Source organism: Meles meles, chromosome 16 (assembly GCF_922984935.1).
Source record: "Meles meles chromosome 16, mMelMel3.1 paternal haplotype, whole genome shotgun sequence".
NCBI classification, from domain to species: Eukaryota; Metazoa; Chordata; class Mammalia; order Carnivora; family Mustelidae; genus Meles; species Meles meles.
In genome coordinates, this window is record NC_060081.1 from 32,985,196 (window position 1) to 33,011,842 (window position 26,647).

Consider the following 26,647-nt stretch of genomic DNA (forward strand, 5'->3'; position numbering starts at 1 on the left):
ACTTTGCAGGAATCTACAGTGTTCACTCATGAACAAGGGCTTCAGGCTGGGAAAGTAATGGGGATAAATATAGGGCCTCCTCAAATCATGCAATGTGAGGATTTGAATCTAGTACAGGTATATCAGAAGAGGGCATCTGAGGATTTTATTTCAACAGAGGAGTTACAAATAGGGAATTATTTCTCTAGATTTCTACAGAACTCCTCAAACTCGCTCATCTCAAGCTCTGCCGAAGCATCTGAATTAGGAAGCCTTTGTGATTTGGAGATGCCAGAAGTGTCAGGGGCCTTGGATATAAAAAACTTTGGGACAGATATTTTGCAGTCTGAAGAATACTTTCTAGACTCTGCTATGATACAAACTTCAACCCTTCCCTTGTCTCTTCACAATCAACCCTCTGATAAGACAGCTAACATTGTAGAAACCCCACATTTTGAGATCCCAGGAGTGGGTGTCATATCTAAGAGGACTGATAAGAAGCCGGTGGGGAAGCTAGAGAATTCACTCCAGCGCCTATCCCAACATCCACTGCAAAGCTGGAGATCACCATCTAGGACCTTCCAGTCAGGATCAGGAACTCAAAGAGGCCTTAACTGGTCTGTCTTGAGCAGACAACAGAATGTCTGGGAGAATCACTCCTGGAGACAGCGACTACCCAGAAGATATCTCTCCAATATGCTAGTGTTAGGGAATGTCTTGGGCACCACTATGGAAAGGAACCTTTGTTCTCAAACACCTTTAACGGGAAGAGCCACTGCAGATATCTGTCAATCTATTCAGAATTTATTTGGGGTTCCTGCGGAACTGATGCAACTTTCCAAGAGTCTGCTAGAGAAGAGTCGAAGTATTATTTCTCGGACTTCAGTGTCCAGAAACTACATTCAGAGACACACTTCATATCATGGTCACGAACAAAGAATAGCCTTAAGGATGTGGACACGTAGCTCCATGTCCTCCATAATACAGCAATACTCTGGGGCTAGCGCAAAAATAAAGAAAAGTTCGAAGCTTAGTGATATATCCCAGGAAGTCATTCAGCACGTGCCTGTTTCGTGTACAGAGGGCCAGCCTCCTGTCCCAGTAAATTTAGAGTCTTCCTTCCATACACTTTTCACTAGGAAAGATTCTGTTCCAATGGAAGAGAGTGAGAACTCACAGAGTTCACAGACAAGGATTTTTGAGTCCCAACACTGTCTCGAGCCAAGTTATCTTCCCCAGGCCAAGACTGACTTGTCAGAACAGTTCCAGTTGCTACAAGATCTGAAGCTAAAAGTAGCAGCAAAACTGTTAAGGAGTCAAATACTCCCCCATGTACCTCCACCTCTAACTTCAGGTCTGGTTTTAAAATACCCTATGCGCCTACAGTGTGGCCGATGTGTAGGACTTAATTGCTGTCATAAATTACAGGGCACGTTGCGGCCTTACCTTCTTATCTACCCACAGCTCCACCTTGTAAGCACTCCCAAAGACCACGGAGAGATTAGGTTGCATCTTGGCTTTAGGATGCGAACTAGGAAAAGATCCCAAGTCCCAAAGCATCACAGAAGAGACAGATCCATCACATCAAGGAGTTCTATATCACCATCACTAAGGAAAGCTAAAGTCTACACTCGAGCTTCCAAGAGTCCTACTTCTACAATGGATTTCCAGTCTGTATCTTCCCCATCTCCTGCTCCTGTACAAGTCCACATCAGGCAAAGACAGTATAGGATCCCTGCCCTAGCAGGAAAGATGACAGTTGGAGGGCCAGGGCGCTATGAGTTTACTCAAGTTCACTCTCTACCAGAGAGTGACTCTGAAAGCCATCAGGATGAAAAATGGTCTAAAAGGAGAACCAAAAAGACCCGTAGTTCAAAATACCCAAAGAAAAGAATCACTATGGGAGGCAGGACACAAAACACAGAGTTCTATACAAATGGTAGAACCACAATACGGAGTCGTCCTCGGGATTTACCAGCCCAGTTAAGAAGGAAGAGGAATGGAGCATCTCAGACAACTACTGCCTCTTCAAAAAGACAATCTAAGAAACCCTCCCAACCCAAATTCATTCCACTGCTTTTTCAAGGTCTAAAGAAAGCATTCCAGACGGCACACAGAATTATGGGTTTTGCTGGACAGAAGCCTGAGGACAGGTCAAGGCCAGACCATTTGTGTTCAAGCAAAAACCACGATCCAAAACAAAAAGCCAGAGATTATTCCTCATCGAGAGATATCAAAAGAGAGAGGATGTCAGTTGCTAAGCTAAAGCCAACAGACATCACCACTAAGAAGGAGAAGATGTTATGGGAAGAAATACAGCAATTCAGATCAACTCATCAACCAAAAAGAGGTAGCTCTTTCCAACTTAAACATACCCAACTACCCAAGCCCATGGTTTCCCAAAGAAGTGCTATTTTCAAAACCACTTCAGTCGGACAGACTGTGGTTATTCTTCAAAACGACAATAGCAGCAAAGGTAAGAAAAACTCCTACAGATGTGAAATCTCTAGCCAGGAGTCCAAGAGCTCCAAAATAGGAACCAAAGTTCAAGTCAGAGGGAGAAATCTACATGGTTCACTTAAGAGAACCTCACACAGTCACCTTAAAGAGAAACTCACACCCAAGAAGCAAAACCACCATAGCTTCTTAAGGGAGAGAACCCCATGTAATTCCTCTGAAAGGAGCCATCACAGACCCTCTGAGAGGAGCCATCAAAGTTCTTCTCTAAAGAGACATCACAGTCCCTCTGAGAGGAGCTACCGAAGTCTTTCCGTAAAGAGCCATCACGGTCTCTCTGAGAGGAGCCTTCGAAGTCCTTCTCTAAAGAGACATCATGGTCCCTCTGAGAGGATCCACCAAAGCCGCCTTCAGATGAGCCATCACAGTCCCTCTAAGAGGAGCCACCGAAGTCTTCCTCGGAAGAGCCATCATGGTCCCTCTGAGAGGAGCCACCGAAGTCCTTCCGTAAAGAGCCATCACGGTCCCTCTGAGAGGAGCCACCGAAGCCTTCTTCAGAAGAGCCATTACAGTCCCTCTGAGAGGAGCCACCGACGTCTTCCTCGGAAGAGACATCACAGTCCCTCTGAGAGGAGCTACCGAAGTCTTTCCGTAAAGAGCCATCACGGTCTCTCTGAGAGGAGCCTTCAAAGTCCTTCTCTAAAGAGACATCACAGTCCCTCTGAGAGGAGCCATCAAAGTCCTTCCCTAAGGAGCTATCACAGTCCCTCCGAGAGGAGCCATCAGAGTCTTCCTTGGAAGAGCCATTACAGTCCCTCTGAGAGGAGCCACCAAAGTCTTCCTCGGAAGAGATATCACAGTCCCTCTGAGAGGAGCCACCTAAGTCCGTCCCTAAAGAGCCATCACGGTCTCTCTGAGAGGAGCCTTCGAAGTCCTTCTCTAAAGAGCCATCACAGTCCCTCTGAGAGGAGCCATCAAAATCCTTCCCTAAAGAGTTATCTCAGTCCCTCCAAGAGGAGCCATCAGAGTCTTCCTTGGAAGAGACATTACAGTCCCTCTGAGAGGAGCCATCAAAGTCCTTCTCAGAGGAGCCATCGAAGTCCCTCTGAAAGGAGCCATCACAGTCCCTCAGAGAGGAGCCATCAGAGTCCCTCTGAGAGGAGCCATCAGAGTCCCTCTGAGAGGAGATGTCGCAGTCCCTCTGAGAGGAGATGTCATATTCCCCTTGAGAGGAGCAGTCGCAATCTCTTTCAGAGAACTCATCACAGTCCCTTAGAGGTGAGAGGACACAGTCCTTTTGAGAGAAGACAGCACAGGACCTCTGAGAGGAGAGGTCGCAGTTTCTCAGAGAGAACTCACTGTAGTCCCTCTGAAAGAAGTGGACGCAATCTCTCTGAGAGGAACAGACACAGTCCTTCTGAGCAGAGCCAACAGAGCCACTTTGAAAGGGACCAGTACAGTTGGCGTGGCAAAACCCATCTCAGTCCCTCTGCGAGAACCCATCACAGTCCCGTTAAGAAGAGACTCAAACACAGCTCCCCTAGGGAGAGGCTCAGACAAGGTCTGTCTAAAGATTGCAAGGGCTACTCAAAACACATCTCCTAGAATGTTGCCATGGTACTTGATGAAGAAGCAGAAGTTTTTATAGTCAAAATGTGGAGATTGTTGATATATGAAACAGAAGCCAAGAAAATTGGTCTTGTGAAGTAAAACTCTTTTTACATTTAGAATTCCGTTTCAGATTTCTTCTTCTTTCCCACCCTTCAGAGGACTTTTTCTTTGTCTTTTGGCTTTTTCTTTGTCTTCAAAGACATTTGTGAGATCTGTAAATTTTTTTTTTTTAATGTAGAAAATGTGAATTTTTTTGTCCTCTAATTTGTTGATGCCCTGTGTACTCCCTTGGTTGTAAAGACATCTGAATCCTGCCTTGGTTTTCTTTATACTCACCAGGTACAAATTACTGGTATGTTTTATAAGCCGCAGCTACTCTACACAGCCTATCTGATATAATCTTGTTCTGCTGATTTATTTCTTGTAAATATTAAAATGACCCCCCCCAAAAAAAAACATGTCTCCTAGGGACCACACACAAAATACTCCCAAACAGGCCAAGTTTAGAGGCCTGAAGCTGAAAGATGAGAAGAGATTCATCCCCATTATTTACTGTCTGGTTCAAGATTTCACTGACCTGCCCCTTTTCTGGCTTCTTTCCTGCTCAGCCACTGCCTCCGATACCTGCACCCTCAGCAGTCAAAGAGCTTCAAGGCCTCTCTACCTGGAGGGAGGGAGGGTGGGAATGGGTCTGTAATTTCTCTAAATAAAGGGGCAATAATTGATCTCCACCTAGAAAGACCACTCGTGTGCTGGAGGTGGGGAACGGAGGGTGAAGGGATATTTGGTGTCCTGCAAAGGGATGGAATGCGAGGAAGGGGCCCTGAAGCCAGGTTTGGGGCTCCAAACCCCACCTACAGCTTCCTGGGGTGGGGTCTCAGAGGAGGGAGTCATGTCACGTGACTCACTCTGGCCACAGCCCCCTTGGAAGCTGCCAGGTGGAAGTAGACCTTCAGACCTGGGATCGGCGGCGCCGACTCCATATCCCCCTCAAACTCCTAATACCATATTTCTTGGAATCAAAGATGCATCATTTACTTATTTTTTGTTATTTTTTGTTTCAGACAGCATGAGTGGGGAGGGGCAGCGGGAGAAGAAGAGCGAATCTAAGGCAGATTCCGCAACCAGTGCAGAGCCCAATGCAGAACTTGATCTCACAACCCTGAGATCATGTGCTGAGCCGAAAATTCAGAGTCAGATGCTTTACCCACCAAGTCACCCACGTACCCCAGATACATCATTTAAAACTTCACATTCAGGGGCTCCTGGGTGGCTCACTGCGTTAACCCTCTGCCTTCGGTTTGGGTCATGATCTCAGGGTCCTGGGATCGAGCCCCGCATCGGGCTCTCTTCTCAGCAGGGAGCCTGCTTCCACCTCTCTCTCTGCCTGCCTCTCTGCCTACTTGTTATCTCTCTCTGTGTCAAATAAATAAATAAAATCTTTAAAAAGAACTTCACATGCAACCCAATTTCTAAGAAAATAATATGTGATTATATATATGCTTAGGAATTGATGAAACCTACTGACTTGGCTTCACTGGTTAGATTCTTCTTTTCAGGAGCTTCTATGTAGAGGAGGAGCCTCTGCTTTCTTCCTGGCTTCCATCTGGCCCCAGTTCTGGCCTCTGGATTTGCCCTTCCAGCTCTGGTCCCAGGTCTACCCCCTCCCTCACTAAGCCTCCCTCCCTCTCAGTCGAGACTTCACCCTCCTCTGAACTCCACTTCAAGTCACATCCTTTAGTTTTCACCGAGCTTCTCAATTAGTTGAGCCACAGTGGTCCAACTTCCCCCAACTTCAGGCTGTTAGGGGTTCTGCCTTAGATCCCTTTTTACAGTTTTCAAAGTTCTGGCTCTAGCATCTAGCAAGCACTCAGCAGGAACGTGCTGCCTGAGTGAAAATGAGAGGCCCAGGAGGAAAAAGCAATGTCTGAGGAGGAATGCTGGCTGTGAGAGCAGTCTGGGAAGTAGATGGCCAAAAAGGGTGTGGCCCGCCTCACCTTCATCCAGCACTTTTCCACCAGGCTGCTGCTGCCTGAGTCCCACACCTTGAGGTAGCAGTTGACAGCACGGCTATACTCCCCAGCCTGCTCCCACTGGCGAGCTTGGTCCACGAGCCCCTCCATGCCCCTAAGATGAGAGTACACGTGACCAGAACAGGCTGGGCAGCGTGGCCTATCCGGTGCATACCTTGTGACCCACCCTCCAGCCCTGCTGACACTTGCTGCCTCCCGGCGTCATATCTGGCCCCTTTCGTGGTAGCCTCCCGCTCCTACTCTTCCTGCAGAGCCTCCAGCTGGCCCGGCCATAGTCCTTGCAGACCCACAGGGCATCACTCCATAATCCAGCCTCCTGCTCAGATTTCCAGGTATCAGGAAGGCAGAGGCCGGCATGACACCTTCCCACTGCCACACAGGTGCTGTACACTATGGGCCACGGATCCCTAGGTCCTTGGACCTCTCTCCTCCTTCTTGTCTCCTTCCCCCTCTCCATTGCTAACTCTCTGGATCTTTCCCAGTAGTATTGGTTAGTGTAGTGCTCTGTGGGTTCTTACACTCTCTCCCCCTCCCCCTCATGGCCCTGAATCCGGTGCCCTACCTTATAATAATTGAGGGCCAGGCCTGGTCCCTGGGCCTGAAGCAGCAGCACTTCTGCTTTTGGAAAGTCCTCCTCCAAGGCCCCCCGGGCCTGCCCCACAAGCACCTCGGCGACACTGTCAGGATCGTGAGCCTCGGCCACACGCTGAGCTGCCTCCCAATCCTGGTTATGGACGAACCTGCTCCCAGAAGAGGACACAGGGGAGGCTCAGTACAGGACTGAGGCCTCAGTAGTGGGAGACAAACAGCCATGTCACAGGGGGTAGAAGATTTATTGGTACCAGGATCAGGTGAAGGTGGCAATGCCAGGTCCTGGGGCTGTGGTTGGGAGGACGGGAGTAAGGAATTGATGGGTAACTCACATGAGGGCTGCTTCCTTGGGATTACCAGCACTGATGAATTCAGCTTCAGCCTTTTCAGATTTACCCTGTAGGGACAGAAGTGCAGCCACACATGATCAGAAGCAGATTGCCATCATGGCAGCCGTGAGAGGAGGAGTTCAAGGTCAAAAGCAAGGGAGAAGGAGCACATCCATACCTCATCCTCCAGGTACATAGCATATCGGACATGAATCTCAGGGGTTTTATGCTTGAGGTCCAGCCGAGAGAGTTCAAAAGCAAATTCCCATGAGCTGAAATGGAAGGTGTAGGTAAGGCCTGCCTACTTAGTACTTTCATTTTTTTTCCCATTTCTTTTTTTTTATTTATTTTCAGCATAACAGTACTCATTGTTTTAGCACCACACCCAGTGCTCCATGCAATACATGCCCTCTCTATTACCCTCTACCTGGTTCCCAACCTCCCGCCCTCCGCCCCTTCAAAACCCTCAGGTTGTCTTTCAGAGTAGTACTTTCATTTTATAAGAGGAGGAACAGGGCAGGAGAAAACAGAAAGGGCAGAGACAGGACCGGGGGAGGGAAAGACAGATTGAGAAGACAGTCCATATGAAGTGATACAGAAGCACACACACATGTAAAGAGGACGTGGGTCCGGGGACACTTGGAAAAGCCTGTGCTTCCTGCGACTAGTGGTCATAAGGGAATGGGATGGGCGTGAGGCAGGGGACCGCAGTTAGCCTCACAGAACTACTCTTCCTCAGGAGCAAGGGCTCTGGGTTCTTCACCACTTCCTCCTCAGTCACATCTATACTAGCAGAAAAACTGTCTCTCTAAAACATTAAGACTACCCTCAGCCATCTGACTCAATGCAGGATTATTACTGGTCTTTGTAACATTTGCTTAAGAAAAGTTCTTTTTGCATTTAACAGAAGCACACTTCCATCACTCAGAAGTCAATTACTGGCTTAGTGCACCTTAGCTTTAAAAGCTCTTCTCTCTGGGGCACCTGCCTGGCTCAGTCTGTAGAATGAGTGACCCTTGATCTCGGGTTGAGTTCAAGACCCACACTGGGTATAGTAATTACTTAAAAAGGTCTTTTTGAAAAAGAAGGAAAAAAGCTGATCACGTTCCATCTTCTTAGAACAGCTAAACACTGTTCTGAGTCCCTGGGGAGCAAGGGCAGAGCGATTGATTCATTCCTTGCCTCTCCATCACGTTCTTCCAAGGATTTCTTCACTCCTGCCTCCGTTTTCAGAAACACTTCTCAGCTATACAGCAATCTTCCTTGTCTACGTAGAGGCTCTTTCTCAAAAGGGGCCAGTGGAGAGAAGTCTTAGGGCCTCACGATTTGTCAGCGGCATGGTCAACGGCAGCTTCCAGGAGTCTGAGCTTATTAAGCAGTCTCACTGCGGACTCTCCTCCCAGGCTCTTTGCCCACAGATAGGCCATGTGTTTGTGGGCATTAGCTCCTCCGTGAGCCTTGGCTACCTGTGAAGCAAAGCCATTTGGCAATCCTCCCACACAGGGCCACATGGCTGCTCCCTACTCCCCTCTGATCGGACTTCAGCTTTGACAAGGGTCCGGTCTTTCTACTAGAACAGGGAGAGGGCTCAGTTTTGGGGTCTGTTAGCCTGCTCAGGGTCCAAGGATGGACTTCAGGTAGTTCACAGACCCCCTCCTACCGCATGTGAAATTTTGCCTGTCAGTATGAACATTTTTCAGAGAGACCCATAACCAGTTCAGAATGCATCACTTGAGAGTGGGGAAGAGGGACAGGCGCATCCCCAGAGTGACTTGGACTCCTTACCCGGTAGGCTTCCTCCCAGAGCCCATTGGACCGGTACATGTTCACTGTTGCCTTCCACTCCTAAGCCTCGAGGTAGTGATACTCGGCCTCCTGCAGTCAGCCTTCAGCCTCCAGCTCCTGGGGAAAGGAGGGTCAGGATGGGGCGAGGGGGATGTGGAGCCTGTTCGGGGAAGAGATGGCCGAGGCTTGAGAAGGACTCACCTTGCCCAGGTGCAGGTGTGTGTCACTGAGGAGATCTGGGCGGTGCTTCCCTACCAGGCGGATCATATCATCACACAGCTTGTGCTTTTTGAACATGGGGATGGCAAGACCAGGCTCTTCCACTGTCATGTAGTGCCTGGGGAGGGGAGAGACACCCCAGGGCTCCTCGACCTAGATTCCTGCATCACTGCCTTCTAGGCAGACAGCGCGCATCCTTCTCCCTGCATGACTCCTCTAGGGCTGTGGCTCACCCTTCCGCCTCCGGTACTTGCCTTGCTTCTCCATCTCCAGGGCCTGGGTGATGTACAGCACCGACACGTCTTCCAGCCTCATGCACTTCACTGCCAGCTTTGCAGACACACAGAGACCCAGTAGCCTCCGGCGCGCTTCCGAGGGAAGCAGGGGGGCTGCGGAGTGGCCAGGGAAGCATGATTTGGGGGTGACCTGTGTTCCCAGCAACTGAACCTTCCCAACAACCACAAGGGTTTGTGTACGGATGCTTTCCTGGTCAGTCCAGGGAATTCCAAGACCATAAGGAGCAAAGTCAGAACTATATTCCGCTCACGCAGAAAGGCCAGAGATGCCCTGTGGTGGGGCGCGTGTTCCCACTCCCGAGCTCCCGCCGTACCCACCGGGTTCTGGCTGCAGGCAGGGAATGAAGTTGCCGCTGTGACGACAGCTTGGGGAGGGGCAATTGGGGCTCCCCAGCTCCCAAACTCTTCTGCTCGCTTCGGAATTACAGGTTGGGAACAAGGGCCTCTTCATCCTTGCCTTTCCCTGTGGCTAGGTATCCAAGCGCTCCAGACTTTTCTATTTTGGTGCTCTTTCTCAGCTTTCAAGGAGGCCAGTGAAGAGGGGACATCAGAGCCCAAGGAAAGTAGGGACAGCCCCAGGGAGGTGGAGCCCTCGGACGAACTGCGCCCCACTCTCTACCTTGTGGGCTTGCTCCCAGCGGCTGGCCCGAGTGTACATGTCTATTGCATCTTTTGTTCGGTCTCCCTTAATGTAGAGCTCCTCCACAATCTGTGCTCGAGACAGCAGACACAAAAGGCCGAGGGCAAGAGCATTAGAGAAAGAGCGTTAGAGCCTCTGCAGGGGGAGAGCAAACCTTAGCTGGGATGGTGGGGAGAGGATAGGACCCTTAGTCCCCAACATGGAAGAAAAGAGGGCTATCTTGTCTCACACCCTCTACTGTTTTGAAAACAAAAGCAAAAACAAAAACAAAAAAACAGCCAAGACCAGAATGGGGACAATACAACACGCAGTTTAAAAGGACCTAAAAGGATCTCGTACTTCTGCAACACAGGGCAATTCCACATTGGAACTCCCATGGAGTTCCATAGAAGAGAGCTGGAGACTCGCTTTATAGATCTGGGAGAGGGGTTTGTGTTATGTTGGAATGAAATAAGGGAAGAAAACTGCTTTCTTCTCGCTCAGGGTGGCTGGTGCTGCTGGGACCCAGAAAGAAGGATTTGGTGAGGTAGCCCCCACTTCCGGTTCTGAGTTCTCTTCTCATTCTGTACTGCATTGCCTCCAGCTCTAGCAAGGGACTTTCCTCACCTCATACTCCTGCAGAGACGCATAGTGTTGGGCCACGCGGGGATAGTATTTGGACGCAGTGTTCTGGTCCTGTAGATCTAATATATAAATGGCCTTCTTCCACTGGCGGGAGCCCAGGGCAGCTTCCATTGCCTTAATGGAGCACCTGGCAGAGTTGGGAAAGGCATCTGTGTGTATGGGGCAAGAGGAAGACAGGTAGAGGTAGGGAGACACCTCAAGCCTACTCCAACCTACATGGTGTCATCTCTGTTGGAGCCTTGGTGCCCTTACTTGACCCATCACCTTGGACCTCACACCCAGTCTCAGTTGCACCCCTCTACCTGGCTTCAATATGGTGATTAATGGCTGCATCGAGCTGCTTCTGCTGCACCAAATGATCCCCCAGGTCTCTTCCAGGCTCACCACTTCCACTGGGAATGCCAACCGAGCCAGCTCCACCGCTGCCAGGGACAGAGAGGGCACTCAGCTAAGACTTCCAGGGATGGGACTCAGGGAAATGGGGTGTAGAAAATAGGTGAGAAGTGGAGGGATGGAGAACTGAGCCGATCCACCAGAACAGATGCACAAAATTGGTGCAGGGGGATGATTCGGGCAAGACTCTAACAGGGAAGGCGGGGCTGTAGGGGGCAGTACCTTTCATGAATGCGCTGCCTTTACAGTAGCACTCCAGGGCCAGCTCTGGGTTTCGAATCTTCTCAAAGAGATCACCTGCCTGTTGACACATACCACATGACTACAACAACAGCCTGAAGACGCTGGGTCAGGGCCCTAGGACAAGCTGGTTGTCTAGCTGTGGGGCCACGGGAAGGAAGGATCCAAGAGGACTCCTGGCAAAACAGCAGCAGTTGACATTTACTGAGCACTGAGAATTCTCCTACTTTCTTCACCGCCCCTATGATTCTTCTTTACCACCCTAGGAGGTAAATGCTATCATTACTCCCATTTACAGAGAGGAAATTGAGAAACCAAGGTTTGGAAAGGTTCACTTAACCCACGGTTATACAAGCTGTTAAATGGAGCCAGGTAACTTGAAAGAGTCTAAAATCCCAAGTCTGTCCTACTAACTACACTCCTATGCCACATTTGGAAATACACATCAACACCTGGACTGGAGGGCATGGGTGCTAAAACTCTGAAGGGGTACCTACATAGGGGAAGCAAAAGCAATAAAAATCTTATAAACTGGGATGGAAGAATGTTTGGAATAACTACCTGAAAGGTGTTACTGGTTGTAATGGCAGGGGACTGGTGCCTTAGCACAGGAGGAGCGTCTCACACTCCCGCCCCATGGAAAATGGCCTCTGGCCATCCTTCCTAGCTGCCCGCACCTCACTTCTGGTCTGCCTCAGCTCTCAGCGACGTGGAGCTGCCTTGCCTCGAGTGCCAGTTTGCTCAAGGTTTTCCACATTGCCTCTGTTTCTGGGGTCATTTCCAGAGTCTCCAAGAAGGCTGTGGCCCTGAAGAGAGAAGGAAGGAAGGCAACAGTCAGGTCTTCCAGCCTCAGAACCCAGCCTCTCCCACCACCTCCCGGGGATATCAGCCCAGCCCCTCACCGGGTGTAGCTGCCGTCATCGATGGCTGTTCCAAACTCGATCAGGCCCTCATCCAGCATGCAGGCAACAGTTGTCACACCTTCGGTCACCATCACCTCGGTCTTCCCCCCGCCCTGCTCCAGACCTACCACATCACCCTGTAAAATTTCAATCCCCCCACCCCACCCGAATTCCAGTTTAGTGTCTCCACGACTCCACTGCAGAACAGACCCCGCCTTACCCCACCCTAGCGCTTACACACTGAGGGAATGACAGTGGCCCTTGTTTGCCCAGCGTTTAGTTTCCTTCAAGCAGGTAAGAATCCCTTATCTACACTAATGCCCTCAGGTTCCTGTACACTCAGAGCTGTGCCCGCACTAATGCCTGGATGTAAACTGACAAAGCGTCCAATCACTTCTGCTTCCAGCTTGAGTCCTGTTAAAATACAACTTTAACCTGGGCCCTACTTTTGAATACATTTGTTGCTTAGGTCACCTGAAGAAATCACTAGGCATGCTTCCTAGTCTCCCACGGGGAGGAAGGAAGGGAAGGAGGGAGGGAGGAAAAAAAAGGAAATGTAGGGAGGGAAGGAAGGGAAGAAAAGGAAGGAAGGGAAAAAGAGAAAGAAAAAGAGAAAAACAGAAAAGGAAAGGAAAGAAAAAAAAAGGAAAAAGCCAGTAAGCTAAAACCTGAGCAGGAAAAAACAGGGGAGCAAGTGGAAAGGGTACAGTCGCCCTGATGGCAAACACAGCAGCGGATGAATAAACCAGGGGTCCTCCAGCAGGATGAGGGGGCGATTCTGAGGTTCTGTTAGTCATGAAATCTGGGATCCTCTCTTCAGGAAAGGGAACAAAAGTCATTAGTATGCCTGATTCCTGCAAAAGCAAACACTGATCATATCTAGAGGAAAACATGCCCATGTTAGGCCCTTGAGATTCTAAAAATTATATTCAGTGTAACGTGAGCCCCCCAATAAAATAAAGCTACCAAAATAGAAGTTAACTACCATAAAGGAGTAAACAATAACAATAACTACAGCACTTTTGGACCTCCAAGGATTTCCAATATTAAAAATAACAATTATGGAAGAAACCAGTTATGGAATATGAAAGAATTGTGAAATATTTAAAGACCTAAGGGATGGAATGAAAAATTAAGCAAGAGACAAGAAACTATAAAAAATGGCCAGGTTGTGCTCGCTTCAGTAGCAAATATACTAGAAAAAATGACCAGGCAGACTAGAGAAAGAACCAAATGAAACCGTATGAAAAATTCAATATTCAAAGTAAGAAAACTCAGTGGGTGATTTCAATAGCAGATAAGACAGTGGTGAAAGTAAACCTCTGACTTGCAAGATGTTTCCTTTTTTTTAAAATAATTTTTAAAAAATTGTATTTATTTATTTATTTGACAGAGAGAGAGGGAAACAAGCAAGGGGAGTGGGAGAGTACGAGAGGGAGAAGCAGGCTTCCTGCTGAGCAGGGAGCACCATGCAGGGGCTCAATCCCAGGACCCCAGGATCATGACCTGAGCCAAAGGCAGACACTTAAGGGCCAAGCCACCCAGGCACCCCTTGCCAAGATGTTTCTTAAGGAATTATCCAGGATGTGCATGGAGCGAGAAGGAGGAAGGAAGAATAAGAGGTTCTAGAGGCACAAAGACAGGACAAGAAATGGAACACATACCTAATTAGAGTTCTGAAGGTGAGAAAGAGTTCCAGAGAAGCAGCAACATTTAAAGAGCTCATGGCTGAGGAACAAGGTGTCCTCGCAGATGGGACACACACACACACACGCGCGCGTGCACGCGTGCACATACACACCAAGCACGGTTAAGTAAGAGGACATTTATATGCAGACATAATGTACTGAAGCTTCAGAATGCTGGAAAAAAGAAGACTTTAAAACCAACAAGACAGGGACGCCTGGGTGGCTCAGTCAGGTAAGCCTCTGCCTTAGGCTCTGGTCACAATCCTGGAGTTATGGGATTAAGTGCCCCCCCCATCCCTCCCTGCTCAGTGGGGAGTCTGCTTCTCCTTCTGCCCCTCCCCTTGCTCTCTCAAATAAATAAATAAAATCTTTTTTAAAAAGCAACAAGACAACACAAGGAGCTGTTAATAAACTTCTCAGAACTAAGGGGGTCAGTCGATGGGATGATATTATTTGCAAAAGACTAAGAAAAACTGTCAAACTGTTCTTTCAAGAAAACGCCAAATAAAAACATTTTCAGATAATTCCATTTTGGTACTTTTCAGAAACTGAGGATTCATCTTCGAAACACTTTCTCTCAAGGAGGTAACTCCAGAGCAAAGGTCAGCAATGCAAAAAGAGTGAGCAGAGAAACTGGCACCATGATGGTAAATGTAACCAAATTCCAGCTGTGGAAAAGAATAACGTCTCACTTTGGGGATAAAAAAATACTGGGCAATAATGGCAAAGGGGAGGTAATCAAAGTTCAGGTCCTTGTATCATTTGCCAGGGGTCAGATGCTAAATAAGCTGAAACTATTCAGAATAATTTAAGGGTATGGTAAACTTCCAAGGGTAACCACTATAGGAGTCAAATGTATGACCTCCAAAGCAAAAATGTGAAAAATGTGTTTAAAACAGGACAAAACAGCCCCCAAGCGCCAAACGTAATTAGTCTAAAATGAGGAAAGAAAAGCAGGAAAGAAGAGATGTAGAAAAAAGACAAAAAGAACTATCACATGCTCCCTCTGTATCCACACCAATCATCCTCACCTAGCACAGGGCCTCTCTTGTTTTCCCTCCCAGATTCTGGAAGGTCACTGGAATATACATGATGCTGGCAGGACAGGAGAGTGACCGATCTTCAGTCTGATAAAAAAAGAAGCTCTGAACAGCTTACAACAGAGAATCCTCACCCAGGAACTGACAGAACTGCCCCCGCTAAGGGGGCTCTTCCAGTCTAAGAGAACTCATTATGACCTGGTGAATTCCCAGGGCCACTGGAATAGAGAGGACAGGATACAATGTCAGGAATCTGAACAAGGACGGTTCTGGAGCCTAGCGCACTGTGGGGAAGGATCTAGGCTTTACTTGCTGACTCTATCACAGAGATGATGGGTGGTGGGCCAGAGAAAACCAAATAACCTTTGGAGTTTCCTCCGGGCCCTAAATGATCAGTGGGACACTATGTCTGAGGTCCCCTGGCACCAACATACCCTAATAGAGGATGTGGTGACCCTCTCGGGTGCCTCAATGTTGTACCACACACACAGGCTGTTTCGGTTCTGAGCCACCAGCCCGTCACTTCCTGGGACCCAGTGCACGTAGGAGCAGAAGTGGAGGATCATCATCTTAGAGCAGCTTTCAGTATCGTACAGATGCAACTGCGGAAGGAAGAGGTGGACAGCGCAATCAGAAGGGGCTATGGGGTGGCTTCTGATATTGACCATTTCTCTAATGAAATGTGGTGAGCTGACCCACCCCTCAGGCAGATGCTGGATTTCAAAGCTTACTAGCCTGCAATGCTCGACGTGTATGCTGACTTGGTACATCCTGACTCTGGCCCATAAGAGATGACCAAGTGAGCCCAGAGCTACACCAGAAATTTAAGTTAGCTGAAGGTCAGACTTTCATTCTTAGAGTTTAACTCTGGGCCAGAGTTGCCAGACTGGATCACAAAAGTAAGGCCACCATGCACATTCAATGGTCTGGAAATTGGCGATGTGGCTTTCCCATCACAATGAACATGAAATGAAAAATTACCAGAGAGTCTCTTTGCCCTCAAGATTGAGCTCTTTGGTGATAGCATATTGAGATCAGAGTCAATAAGGAGTTTGGGGGAGACTGTCAAGCCAGCCTTAACACTGTGGGGTACGTGTAGCTGAGGAATGCTGCAACAGGTGTGGGTAAAGTTCAGCCAGGCATGCAGGGGTGAGGCAGTCTCCCGAGGGCACAGACTTGTGAACAGTAAAAGAGAAACCAGCTCCCAAATTTCCCTCTTGACTTTGGTGCCATCACAATACCATCTTCTTAAGGTATGGGCTATGTTAACAGATGGGCTGTGATAACAGACACCATGTTGATTCTTCTGTGCCTTTTGCTATGTTGATGGCATAGTGCACCAAGAAATTAAGCCCATCCTGCCCCCCGCAATCCCTGGCAGCAGGTAGTATCACATCCTCTATGGACTACTCAATGGCTAAGGCCTTAGTAACCCTTCTTACACGAAGTTTCCAGTCCCTGAAGAGAAGCTTGTGCCCGTTTCATTAAGTTCCAGCCAATCCACACGGCTCTCATGGCTGATGGTGCCAATGTTGTAGCCACCAGTCAGATCCACTACAAAGTAAAAGAGAGAGGGTTAAGAAGACAGATTCCACATAATCATATACAGACACAAGGCAGCCTGCAAAAGTCTTGCCTTTAATTATTATGTTGGGCTTTAAGAATGTTCCATCAGTGTAGAGTATGAGGAATATGACATAATTTTGCTAAGATGCTTACAATACTAGATTTATACTAAAATTATAGAGATTTTGTTTAACTCTGTAGCTAGCTCAAAAGGTCCAGATCCATCAAGAAATGAGATTCCTCTCTGGGATCTTGGAGTTGTCTCATAGCAGATCAGAACAGATCAGAGCAACGGGCATCCTTTACTCAAGAAATCCTCTGGAAGGCAGCACTGAGCACATTAAGGAAGAGCCCCAGTTCCAGCACAACCATGAAGAGAAAGCTGATGGATGAAACGACCTCGATGAACATATGTGCTACAAGGAGTTCCTTGCACTTTGAGTGTCAATGATGTAAGAGCCCTGAGGGGCAAACAGTGGAGAAGGCACACAGACAAAACAGAAGGAACCTCTGATTAAAGTCAGGCTGAAAGTGCTGAGGATAAGTATTTTAGTTTGGTGTGAATTTTGCAGACAATGTAAGATAAGATCACACTTACGGACTGGCTAGGATGCTTTCAGGGAGTCTCCTGAACACGGCGCCTTCACAGCTCTTATTTGTATACGTTACCAATGCGCAATGTCCTGCCTTGATCCGTGCTCAAGCTCAAGACCAAATGCCAGCTAATGTCTACAACTGGGAAGACCAACCTAAAAATGAAATTTCCTTTAATTAAAAGCCAACTTCATAAAGCCATGTTTCAATGTCTCAATTTTTAAGTAGAATCACAGAATACTAGAGCTGTGGGACCCCATCTCTGTGAACACCCTGAAATTATATACAAAATTATATGTTTATGTATTTTCTTCTGGGAAAGGATCTATGATTTTTTAAAAAAGATTTTATTTATTTATTTGAGAGGGAGAGAGAGAGACAGAGCATGAGAGGGGGGAGGGTCAGAGGGAGAAGAAGACTCCCTGCCAGGCAGGGAGCCTAAAGTGGGACTCGAGGATCACAACCTGAGCTGAAGGCAGTCGCCTAACCAACTGAGCCACCCAGGCATCCCAGGATCTATGCTTTTAATTAGATACTCAAAGGGGTCACGAATGAAAAAAGGTTAAGAGAAGAACTCTGTCATTTTATACACTATTGAAGATGAGCCCTGTGTAGTGGGATGACTTGTCCAAAGTCTCACAGCTCATTACTGCCACTGGAACATGGGCCGCCATATTACATCATTTCCATTACAACTCAACAATCTGATGTGAAACATAAAACTCATGAACTGTAAAGGTATCTTAAGAACAGCCGCATATGTATTTGGAAACTTGATTTATAAGAGGTGACATTACGAATCAGTGAATGGATTTCCAATAAATGGTTAAACATGGAAAAAGTAAAATATGAGCCACACCCACATTACACACAAAAATTAATTCCAGATGAGAAGCAAAATCTAAAAATATTAAAATGTAGGAGGGAGTAGGAACCTTCTTTTTTAAAATTTTTATTTATTTATTTATTTATTTATTTATTTATTTATTTATTTAACTCTACACCCAGCTTGGGGCTCAAACTCACGATCCTGAGATCAAAAGTCACATGCTGGGGCACCTGGGTGGCTCAGTGGTTTATTAAGCCTTTGCCTTCAGCTCAGGTCATGATCCCAGGGTCCTGGGATTGAGCCCTGCATTGGACTCTCTGCTCAGCAGGGAGCCTGCTTACCCGCCCCGCCCCCCCCCTCCACCTACCTCTCTGCCTACTTGTGATCTCTGTCTGTCAAATAAATAAATAAAATCTTCAAAAAAAAAAAAAAAGAGTCACATGCTCCTCTGGCTCAGGCAGTCAGGTGCCCCAGGGAAACTTCTTAAACGAGACCTCAGAAATCAGCTCAGGTCCTGATCTCAGGGTCCTGGAATCAAGCCCAGCACCAGGCTCTCTGCTTGGCAGGGAGCCTGCTTTCCACTCTTTCTCTGCTTGCCGCTGTGCCTACTTGTGATCTCTCTCTCTCTTTCTGTGTCAAATAAATAAATGAAATCTTAAAAAAATGGGCGCCTGGGTGGCTCAGTGGGTTAAAACCTCTGCCTTCGGCTCAGGTCATGGCCTCAGGGTCCTGGGATCGAGTCCCGCATCAGGCTCTCTGCTCAGTAGGGAGCCTGCTTCCTCCTCTCTCTGCCTGCCTTTCTGCCTGTGATCTCTGTCAAATAAATGAATAAATTCTTAAAAAAAAAAAGAACTAGGTATGGGTACACAAGTAATAATATTATTAATAGCTAACATTTATTAAGTGCTTATTATGTGCCAGACATTAGTCTAAGTGCTTTTCATATAAGGTAGGTACAATTTTTATCCCCATTTTGTGGATGAGGAAACTGAGATACAGAAAGGTTAAGAAATTTGACCTAAGATCACCCAGGTATAATTGCAGAAGTGGGGAGGTTTGACTCTAGACCTTGTTCTTAATGAGGCTATATGGGTATGTTATTCTCTATACATCATAGGGAATACTGTGCTGTTCTAAATACATTTTTCCATGCTTGAAACATTTCATGATACAGTTAATTTTTTTAAAGATTTTATTTATTTATTTGTCAGAGAGGGTGAGTGCACAAGCAGGGAGAGCAGAAGTCAGAGGGACAAGCAGGCTCCCTGCTGAGCAGGAAGCCTTATGTGGGACTTGATCCCAGGACTCTGGGATCATGACCTGAGCCGAAGGCAGGCTCTTAACTGCCTGAGCCACCCAGGTGTCCCCAGAGTTAATTATTAATATGTAAAATAAGATGTATTTATTTATGTGAACACTTGTGAAATTCAAATAAATTTTGTCAACACTGGCTACCAATGTCAAACTCTACAGAAAATAAGTCCCCTTCCAGTTCGAACAGTCCATTATCCTATGTCCTAAGTCTAAACAGGAAAATTCATAAATTGACTAAAGGTTCCGCTCTACAGTTCACAATTCCTAGCCCAAAGATACATGCCTAAAGAACATGAACAATTATAGGGACAAGCTGATATGCGTAACAGTTTATGTGTATCTATACAGCTAGATGCAGACTCACACACGTGGATTAGAACACTTCCCACATCCTCTGTGAGAGCAGGGCCATACATTAACCTGGTGCCTCTCAGATTCCTGCATTCTCCACTCTACACACCCCTGTGATATGGAAGCATACTAGAAACATCTGTTTTGTTATCAGAATTATGGGAGAGTCTTACCTATAGCAATAGTCTTAACATCAACAAGAGAAGCCAATTTCTTATAGTCTCCCATCCCTCGTTGACGCCGCTCATTAATACGGACACTGAAACACGAAGGGTGAGGTAAGGCAGAATGGACTTGGGTCATCGGGATGTTTAGCAAGGGCCCCAAAGTACCATATGGGATGACGTTTTTAGATGAATCTTGAGGATACAGGAGTGAGAGGTTAAAAGGGACTTCTTTGGGGTTTCAAAAATTTAGAGAACCTTGTGGGGTTACCTGATGAGGTGGGGGTTCATGAATTCAGTACGTACAGAACCCAGGGTATCATTACTCCCATATTCCACCAGGGTTAGCTCTCCAGCATTGAAGATCATGCACACCTGGGGATGAAGGGAACTGTCACGTGGCAGGAAGTTTGCATGAAGAAGTCTGCATGGTCAACAGTAGTAGAGGGAGATGTCTTGTCAGTGCAAAGTGACTCCCACTTTTCTCTGTATTCTGTTCCTCTGCCTATCTCGCCCTCCTTTCTTTATCTGCTCTTAGCTAGGAGGTTTACTGAGATGGTGAGGGTTGGTTAATCAAGCTCTACTCACATTCTCAATTTCAAAGAAATACTTCTCATTGCCACCAGATCCCTGCCAAGCCACGTGTCAAAGAGAGAGAGGACATAAGAACAATGTGGGTAAGTATCCAAGACAACGCTGAGACAAGGACGGGGTAGGAGGCAGAGAGAAGGAGTTTAGGAAGGCCCTGATGTTCCACAAGTGGGGTGCTGTGTCACATTCTGCCCTAGACTTCTAGGCTTCTGAGTGATCCTGTAAACACTGTCCAACAGTGGGAATTCCCATTCCAGGATTCCAAATCTCCAGGGTCTCACTCCCAGGTCCACCAGGTCCCCAACGCCAGCATCTTAGAGCTTTTACTTAGAGATCTTCCCCCTTAGGGACCTGGGCTCCCTGGAAGTAGCAGCTCACGATGCTCCATTCCCTGCCCCTCCGCCTGGGGGTCCTACCTCACTAAAGCGATTAGTGTTCAGGTCCCCAGCAGCAGCATGTCTGACGTGTGGGCCACCAGGTAACTAATGTTCCTTTCCGAGGATTTTCACCTCTTCTATCCCATAGCCATAGTGTGACTGGAGTACCACTTGGGTCCCCGATGACAGGTTCTTCACAATCACCTTGGTAAGGTACAAGTCTGAGCCCCCTGAGGCTTCCCTCAACCCCAAAGAGGGGTTAACCTGCCGTGCCCACCTCCACAGTGTTCAACAAAGCTAGTATCTTGTTTCCTCACCTAGCCTAGGCTATTGTTGGTAAAAATGACACCTCATATTCACACAGTGCTTTACTATTTACAAAATGTTTTCAGAGATTATCTCCTTCAATGCTAATACATAATACATACGGGGTCAAACTAATCACTCTCCTTACAATCCTCTACCTCTTGTGAAAATCTTTGTGATTACTTTAATCATGGTGTATACTGATCATACTGTCATTTCATATACTTCTTTGCTAAAATGATCCTGATTAAGGAACAATATAATACAGACAATTATCTTTGTATTCTCTGTCCTAACAGTGCTCATGTATAGAGAATGGACAGAAAATGAAAGAACAAGGGTGCCTGGCTGGCTCAGTCAGAGGAGCATGAAACTCTTGATCTCAGTTGTGGGTTTGAGCCCCAAGTTGGGTGTAGAGTTATTTAAAAATAAAATCTTAAAAAAAAAGAGGGGGAACCTGGGTAGCTCAGCTGATTAAGCATCTGCCTTCAGTTCAGGTCATGATCCTGGGATCAGGCCCCACATTCAGCCCCACGTCCAAGTGCTCCCTCTCCCTCTGGCCTTCCCCTGGCTCCTGTGTGGACACTCTGTCAAATAAGTGAACAAAATTTTTAAAAAAAGAGAAAAAGAATGAAGGAACCAATGAATAATAAATGGAAGGAAAAGGGGACAGAGGTAGGGAAAACAGAAAAGTGGGCTCAAGAACAAAGAAATTACCTTGCAATGTCACACACGGTGAGTTCAGAGGCCCTAAAGCAATGTTATGCACCTGCATAATCCTAAACTCCCTAGTTAACAACATATATGTAATAAAGCTTTTTCTGTTTTGTTTTGTTTTAGAGAGGGATGGAGACATGGGTGGGGCCGAGGGAGAGGGAAAGAGAGAATCTTAAACAGACTCCATGCCCAGTGTGGAGCCCCCATGTGGTGCTTGATCTCACAAGCCTGAGGTCATGACCTGAGCTGAAATCAAGAGTCCCACACTTAAGACTGAGCCATCCAGGAGCCCCAGGTAGTAAAGTTTTAAACCAGGAAGATGGAAGTGGCGATCTCTGTACCCCTTAAATTTGGTGTTTAAATCTTTTCTTACAGTAAGCTGGAAGGGCTACAGCAGGAAAGTTGCCAAAGAGTTGCCTGATACACTCTGTTCTCCAGAACAGCTCTGCCAGGGGTTATATTTGACACTGTGGCAGTGTCCAGAAGGAGATTTTGGTGCACTGGCTATCAGCTGCTCACCTGGCTAGGTCCCACATATGTCAACTCAAACGGATTCTTGTAAATGCTTCTCCGGAGGCAGCAGTCAAACTGTTCCACTCCACCACAGAGTGTGCCCTAGAAGGGAAAGCGACAACATAAAAGGTCACAGGCATCAGAAGGATATCTAGAGACACCTTTGAAACCCAAGTTCTAGAATCTAGGAAAGAGTTGGCAGTAAAAGGGCTGGCAGTTTGGGGAAGTACCAAATGGAAAGAGGTGGCACTCACAGCACTCAAGGACAGTGATGGGATGAAGGAGAGAAATCAGCCCTGCCTACAGAATTCTTTGTCTCTTTTGGCTTCCCATAAAGTGTGAATTTCTCTTTCCTGCCTTTAATGTCATCTTTTTAGGTTGGAGTCAAAAGGGAAGAGGAGATTCTCTAGTTTCAGGGAGAGTGCTTTAGGCTAAGTCTGGATTTTCCACCCAGGCAGAAAGGGATTACTCTTAAAACACACCGCACAGAGTCGTGAGCCATCCCGTTTCCAGGCCAAGGCAGTGACCGTATTTAAGTTGGCAATCTCCTTGGGCTTTGCCACTTCCCAGATACTTCTTCAAGGGCTTTAGTTGAGTAGCCGAAGTCTGAAATTAAGAAGGTGGATTTCAGAAGAGATGGAGACTGAGCAAAAGGGTGGAAATGGGTGGGTAACTGAAGGCAATGAGTCTTGCTGTATCAGCGAAGAAAGGAAGTGAAAGAGAACACACATGCTAGGGAATCTCATAGGAGAGGACTAAAAGGTTCCAAGGAAGGAAGTTGGGACAATCAAGAGAAAAGTAAAATGGGGTGAGAGCGATAGGAGTGGAGAAAACAAAAGGAGATCATGGCTGGTGAGAAAAATGAGCTGTTAGCAAGGCAGAAATAAGGAAAAAGAAACAGAGAAAAAGGAAGGAAGAGACCCACATGACATCGAAGGGGATAAAAGGACAGGGCTAGTAAAGCTGATGTGAAGGGACTGGGGCCCTTTATTTATTTTATTTTATTTACCCTTCCATCATCCATCTATCCCGTCCTTCCTTCCTTCCTTCACAAAACCTTTAAGCATATATTATGTACTGGATTCTAATTTGGCCACTGGAGATTTAAAAACAATGAATAGGCCCTCTTCTCAAGGGCGTTTCAGTTTAGCCAGATAACTATAAACACCAAAGTGTAATATCATGGGACAAACACCGAGCCAGTGGTCTGAACAGAGGCAATGGTAATACAAAGACAGTGGAGATGAATTCCACTATGGAGTCCCATGCAGAGGCACAGAGACACAAAATCCTGGTGTATTGTGGAACTGCCAGAGTCCCAACCGATGGTGGGAGCAGGAAAAGGGAAGTGAGTGAATTAAAACCTGAGGATCTCTTTCAACCTACATGGATTTCCAACCATTCTCCCACTCTGGTTGAAAATAACTGGGCTAGAGCAAGGTGTACACAGGGAAAGTAGGCAGTAGATGCACATGGAAAGGGACCCATCTGTCATAACTTCCCAACACAACAGACTGGCCCCCAGGGCTTGCAGCAGCGGTGGTGAACTCCCGCTCCTGAGAGTCACGGCTGTAATCAAAAGTTTGTAGCACATGGCCTTCCTTTCCATAGGCTACAATTCTCTGATCACAGCCTGCAGCCACGATGCTATTGGTTGCCCAAGCCAAGGGTGGGCAGGGGTGGTTCACCAACTTCCCCTAAGACAGAAGTAAAGGGTTCCAATCACTCTGACTCTGACAGCCTCAGCCAGGGATTTTTCCTTTCTAGGAAAAATTTATACCCTGTATCAATCTTCCTCCCAACATTTTCCCACCCCAACACATCCTAATCTGGAGAACTTCACAAACCGTCTTTGTGTTTTATACTCTTACACACATATGTATGACATGCACACACATGTCTGACATTGTCCTCAAGAGGAAACCTCAAAAGGCTTGTATGTTGAGTTCTTTAGTAAATACCTATAAGGCCCCCAAAGGGACATATCCTACACATTAACTAACACTGGCTAGGTCCACACGGAGCATACAGCTCTTTCTTTACAGAAGAAATAAATTTCATTATTACCTGAGTAATTCTTTTTTTAAATCTCTTTTGGCTTCCAATAAAGTAGGAATTTCTCTTTCCTGCCTTTAATGTCATATTTTTAGGTTGGGGTCCAAAGGGAAGAAGAGATTCTCTAGTTTCAGGGGAGAGTGCTTTAGGCTAAGGCCGGATTTTTCCTGGTTTGGAGAAAGTCACCCAGGCAGAAAGGGATTACTATTTTTTTAAAGTTTTAGTTATTTAAGTAATCTCTACACCTAATGTGGCACTCAAACTCACAACCCTGAGATCAAGAGTCACATGATCCACCAACTGAGCCAGCCAGGCACCCCTCTACAAGTAAGTCATAAGGTAAGTTAGTTGGACAATAGAGAATTACATAAAGTAAAACATAAACATTCATTTTATCCCCCACCCTTTCCCTTTTCTCTCTTGAGAATGACTTTTCCTATGAGTTTATACATATAAATACACTTTTTACATAGATAAGAATAATTTTCACTTTCCCTTACTCTCAGAATCCTTTCCACTCGATTCCTCTTTGCCCACAAATATTAAGCTGTGGCCTCCTGAATAAAAATTCTCTCTGTGGCTGCATCTAAATGTGCCCCCCACCAACCACCTCAATCTTAATGTTCAACCTCCCCTAGGAGGGATCTTGGGTTTCTTTACCCCCATCTCACAGCATCCTTTAGTCATACCTGTGACTCTCCAGGCCTTCATCATCGAAGAAATACCTAACAATGGTGCCATCTGCATGACCAGGGAATTCCTTTCCCAGAGGAACTAAAAAAGTGAGTGAATTAAAAGGAAGAGGAAGAGGAAGAAAGAGATTACTCTGTCTCACCAAGAAATCCCACTTCTGTGTCAAACATTACCCTACCTGGGCTCCCTGCTACCACTCCTCCCCATCTTCCATATTATAGTCTCCCAGTCCCGACATCCCCATCGCTTCTTCCTATGTCTCCAAGCTTGGGATACTGCTCTTCCGTACTCATTCTGTTGTCAGTGATACCACGTAAGAATCTGTCCCATAGATGGTAGATGATTTATTAGTTTTAGTGTTTGCTAAACGAACCTGAAAATGGGAAAATGGATACAAGTCTGGTTAGGTTCCTTTCAATCCCACCCAGATCCTAAGGAAAGAAAAAGAAATAACAAAAAACTGGTCCTTCTGTTTTCCCCCCAATATATAACTTGACCCTAAGGAAACATTTAACCGTATTTCTCTCTCCAGAACCATTATCCCCACCCACAACCTCTCTTGTGTTTCTCTTCCTTCTTTACCTTCCCTTCAGCCAGTCCAAAAACAATGATGTGCTCTGCCGGCCACTGCAGACAAGTGCCAGCACTCTGTAAGGAGGAAATCATGAAAAGGATAACCCTGTCCATGTAGCCCAGCGCATTTATAACAAACTGAACCCCCCACACGTGCCACCACCCCAGTCGCCTACAGCAGAGAAGAGGACACAGCAGGGCTCAAGGAGGAAAGCAAGGAGGATGGGCAGCCACGCAGTGCCATCCTCCATCCTCTCAGTTGGAAAAGTCAGACTGACAAGTTTTAAAAATGCAACTTCTGGTTACATTTACAAGTAGATATATTGATATATGTTTGTTCATCCAAATCTCCCAGAGACAGGTCTGAACTTTACCGTCTGGATGAATTTCTTACAGATGACTTTCTTGTCACCCCTGCCACATAAAAGGAGGGAAAACACATTAAAAACACTTTCATAAATAAAGTGCCACACGTGATGCTGGGGGAAGGGAGGAAAGACCAGGTACGTTCCCTGCTCCCCCTAATGTTTCCTACCGTTCCATAGGAGCCTTGAAAGGAGGCATACAATGAAACCCGAGCAGTGTTAGAACAATAACAAAGATGCTGTGTCACCAAGGGCTCCCATCACAGGTCCTCATGCTGTCCTTAGGCTGATCCCACCAGGGATGGGATCTCACAACACATGAGGCAGGCACAGATAGGGAAGCAGCAACAGACTCGGGAAGGCCTTTGCTCTCCACGTCCCAGCCTGGACCATCATCTTCTCTACTCCCCTTTCCCCAATGAGACATTTCTTCCTGCCTTCCCCTTCTTTTCCAGGTCACCCCCACCTCCCAGTCTCTATCCTCACCAATCTTCTCCAATTTTGTACACATAGATGATGTTGTCGGTCTGTCCTATGGCAATTTTAGTGGAATCAGGAGAAAAAGCCATGCCCTTCACCATATAGCTCTTCCTGCCATATTAAGAGTTAAAAAAGGAAAAGGAAAAAAAAAGTCATGAGTACCCATGGTAGAGAAAAGAGAAGAAAAGGTGTTTGTGTGACTGTATGGAGCGTGAGGGATTTATCCTGAGAAAAGATGGGGCAGGCCATTTCCTATGCAGATGGCTGGGGAAGTTAGGAAGTTTTCCAGATTCATAAGACCCCATGAACAGGTTAAGGACACACAGAGTACT

At 46.7% G+C, this 26,647-nt stretch overlaps 1 protein-coding gene and 1 pseudogene across 1 annotated transcript; one reads left to right on the forward strand and one right to left on the reverse strand.

Moving 5' to 3' along the window:
• Positions 1 to 1,756: 1,756 nt before the first annotated feature.
• Positions 1,757 to 4,041, forward strand: LOC123926593 (uncharacterized protein C2orf16-like). Its single transcript, XM_045980545.1, has 2 exons — positions 1,757 to 1,789; positions 2,758 to 4,041. The coding sequence occupies exons 1-2, from the start codon at positions 1,757 to 1,759 to the stop codon at positions 4,039 to 4,041; spliced, it is 1,317 nt and encodes a 438-aa protein (XP_045836501.1).
• Positions 4,042 to 6,716: 2,675 nt separating this feature from the next.
• On the reverse strand, positions 6,717 to 24,915 carry LOC123926594 (annotated as a pseudogene).
• Between the last annotated feature and the right edge of the window lie 1,732 nt (positions 24,916 to 26,647).

What these genes read in the sequence shown, in the direction of transcription:
- LOC123926593 (XM_045980545.1), top strand. Translation starts at nt 1,757, where the DNA reads ATGAGTTTACTCAAGTTCACTCTCTACCAGAGA. An exon ending in AGTTCACTCTCTACCAGAGA is followed by an intron (nt 1,790 to 2,757) that starts GTGACTCTGAAA and finishes CTTTCCGTAAAG; the next exon opens with AGCCATCACGGTCTCTCTGA.